This window comes from Mizuhopecten yessoensis, unplaced genomic scaffold, assembly GCF_002113885.1.
Source record: "Mizuhopecten yessoensis strain PY_sf001 unplaced genomic scaffold, ASM211388v2 scaffold11085, whole genome shotgun sequence".
Classification (NCBI taxonomy): domain Eukaryota; kingdom Metazoa; phylum Mollusca; class Bivalvia; order Pectinida; family Pectinidae; genus Mizuhopecten; species Mizuhopecten yessoensis.
The window spans coordinates 199,600-202,396 of NW_018408872.1; the positions used below are offsets into that span (position 1 = coordinate 199,600).

The 2,797-nt window shown below is 34.2% G+C and overlaps 1 protein-coding gene across 1 annotated transcript in view; it reads right to left on the reverse strand.

Moving 5' to 3' along the window:
* Positions 1-308, reverse strand: part of LOC110465502 (xanthine dehydrogenase/oxidase-like) — a 24,722-nt gene extending 24,414 nt beyond the window's left edge. Inside the window, exon 1 of the mRNA XM_021521359.1 lies at positions 200-308. Within this exon, the coding sequence (XP_021377034.1) occupies positions 200-244 (45 nt within the window). The 5' untranslated portion in view covers positions 245-308. The remainder of the gene's footprint in view (positions 1-199) is intronic.
* Positions 309-2,797: the final 2,489 nt, after the last annotated feature.

A 2,797-nucleotide genomic window follows, 5' to 3' on the forward strand; every position in this document is an offset into this window, starting at 1 on the left:
AGAGAGAGAGAGAGAGAGAGAGAGAGAGAGTTTGTGTGTGGGGTGGGGGTGGGGGTGTTAGTTGGGTACAATTAAGACAGACATGTATGTATACGTATATAGCTGTGAAATACATGAACACTATTCTACGCTAACTATTACAAGTACACTAGAAGTATATATGATAAACGTGAAATCGTAACAGCAAAATGTATAATACCTTTTTACCGTTGACGAAAAACACGAGGGAATCCGCAGAATCCATGTTGGTTTCCTTCCTGTAATGCTATCTCTAGTATTTGTGGGTCAGACTAGGCCGACGTCCTGACCTGAGAACCGCTTACACAACACAGCTAACCACGTGATATTAAGCTTTAAATTATCCAACAAAATCCTATCGGTGGATGGCCTGGTGCACCACTAAAACTAAATCCAAACTTTTAGAAACTATAAACCAAAATTCCCACTGTAGTTTTAGATCAGATATGAAAGGTCATTTGTGTGATAAAAATTGTAATCAGTACAACCAGNTATAAGCACCTTCCTTTGAATTTTCCAGAGTTGGTATTCGGGGAATAATACGGAGATTGGCAACTCACGCAGATCTCACAAAAACACCTGTGCAATTTACCTGTACACCATTTCTGCATTAGCCTATACTCACTATCATCACAACTGGCCACCTATGTAAACATGTGATTTTAAGCAGAGTTGTTGTTCGGGGAAGACCCCAGTGAGTTTACCTATGATAATTCGATTGTGTATTCGATAGTCCGTGTCAACATGTCACATATCCTAGATATATGGCTCATATAAAGAAGCTTGTTAGAAATATAATGTAATATCTGAATACGTTTTTGAAATAAAATAACGAACGGGAGAGGAGTGCCGGTGTCATGAAAGGAATTCCCTCGCACATCACAGCCGCCGTTTTTTCAGAGCTCAATTATCAAACTTTGCAAGTATTGTAAAAATCTTATTTGAAAAAGATGTCTAGAAATATTATGTTTGAATAAATATCTGAAGATGTTTTTGAAATTAAATAATGAATTAGAAAGGAGTTCGTGTTTTAATGTGTTAAGAAAGAAAAAAATCCTCACACGTCAAAGCCGCCATTTTAACTTGTTTATTCTTAAAAACCTGTATTTTCATAGCTAAATTATGAAACTTTGCAAGTATTATAACAACCTGATTTTAATTTCCTGGTTAGAAATATTATCCAATAATTAATTTCTGAAAACGTTTTTGAAATTGTCTAAAGAACAAAAACGGAGTTCGTGTTCTAATTTGTCATGATAGAAATAACCCTCACATCAAAGCCGCCATTTTAACTTGTTTACTCAAAAAACTGTATTTTCAGAGCTCAATTATCAATTTTTTCAAGTATTGTAACAACCTCATTTTAATTTCATGGTTAGAAATATTANAATCAAAATTCAAGCGTCAAATTACTCGCTATAGACTGTCCTCTCACAGTTTAAATATTGAGGTCGGGAGGCGGAATAATATAAACCGTCATAATCGACTGTGTACTAGATGTAATTTAGGCGACATTGAAGATGAGTTTCATTTTATTCTCAAATGTCCATTTTATGAAAATCTAAGGTTAAAGTACATAAAGAAATATTATCGTTTAAATCCGAGTGTGTTTAAGCTAACTAAACTATTAAGTACCAACAATGTAAGGGAACTTTTTAATCTTGTTATTCTGTATTGTATTGCATAACATGTTGTACTTATCTTGTAATATATGTATTATACCCATGAGTCAGTTGACTCGAGGTTAATAAAATAATAACACCTTATAAGGAGCGCTGAATTAATTTAGATATTATAAATATTATAGGGAGATTTATTTCTGAGAATGATCCTACTAAGTCATTGCACTACTGTGAAGTAGCCTACATTTCCAGTCTGTGTGAGGTAACGCATCACTTGTATAAAGAAGTATGTACGTTTTGAATTATACCATTACAAGCTGTATGCATACAGGTTTTTTTCGTTTTGTAAAATATTGTCTTTTTAATGTCACATTACTATAAAAGTTGTATGAACACAGGCCCTATCTTGGTCAACAAAATCGTGTATTCGCAACTTTTATATTTAATCCTGATTTGATATAAGGCATGTATTGCCTGACATGTACAGACTAACGACACTACTATTACGATGACCGATAGCCGCCGACACCCGCATACGAAACCATAAATCAGGACACCTCGTCGTGCATGTTAGAAGGTTTCACCAACGATTATAGTTAACACTTTTTCCATCCTATATAGCAGCCTTATACAGATGACATCACACACTGGTCATGCATTCGCATCTTTGCAGTCTTCACTTCATTGTTTTGTACCCAGCACAAGTCGAATGCACTATCATATACCTGATGCACATCGGAAATATTTTGAGGTCACGTGTAATGTTACATATGTCACATGTCTTGTAAACTGTGCAATATTAATACCTTATGCACCCTCTAAATAACATAATTTTAATTGTCAGTATAAAAAAAACTTTCGACGGAGTCTTATTTTGACATTGAGTATTTCGGCTTACAAAACGATATTGTTGCATTTTTACATTGGTAGCAAGGGTGAGAAGAGAGGAAGTAAGCCTGTTAATTGTTGATATGTGATTGCTAGTTCACACATATGCAGTAATATAAGAAAACGTCCTATATCTATATCATCGTTTCACAACAAGTTAATTTTAAAATATGTGTGTAAAGCATCTTTGTTTTTTTATGCGGTTTTTTAAAGCTTCATGTAAAGACTTATCAAAAAAACCCGCTGAGCCACATCATCATACGTATTTT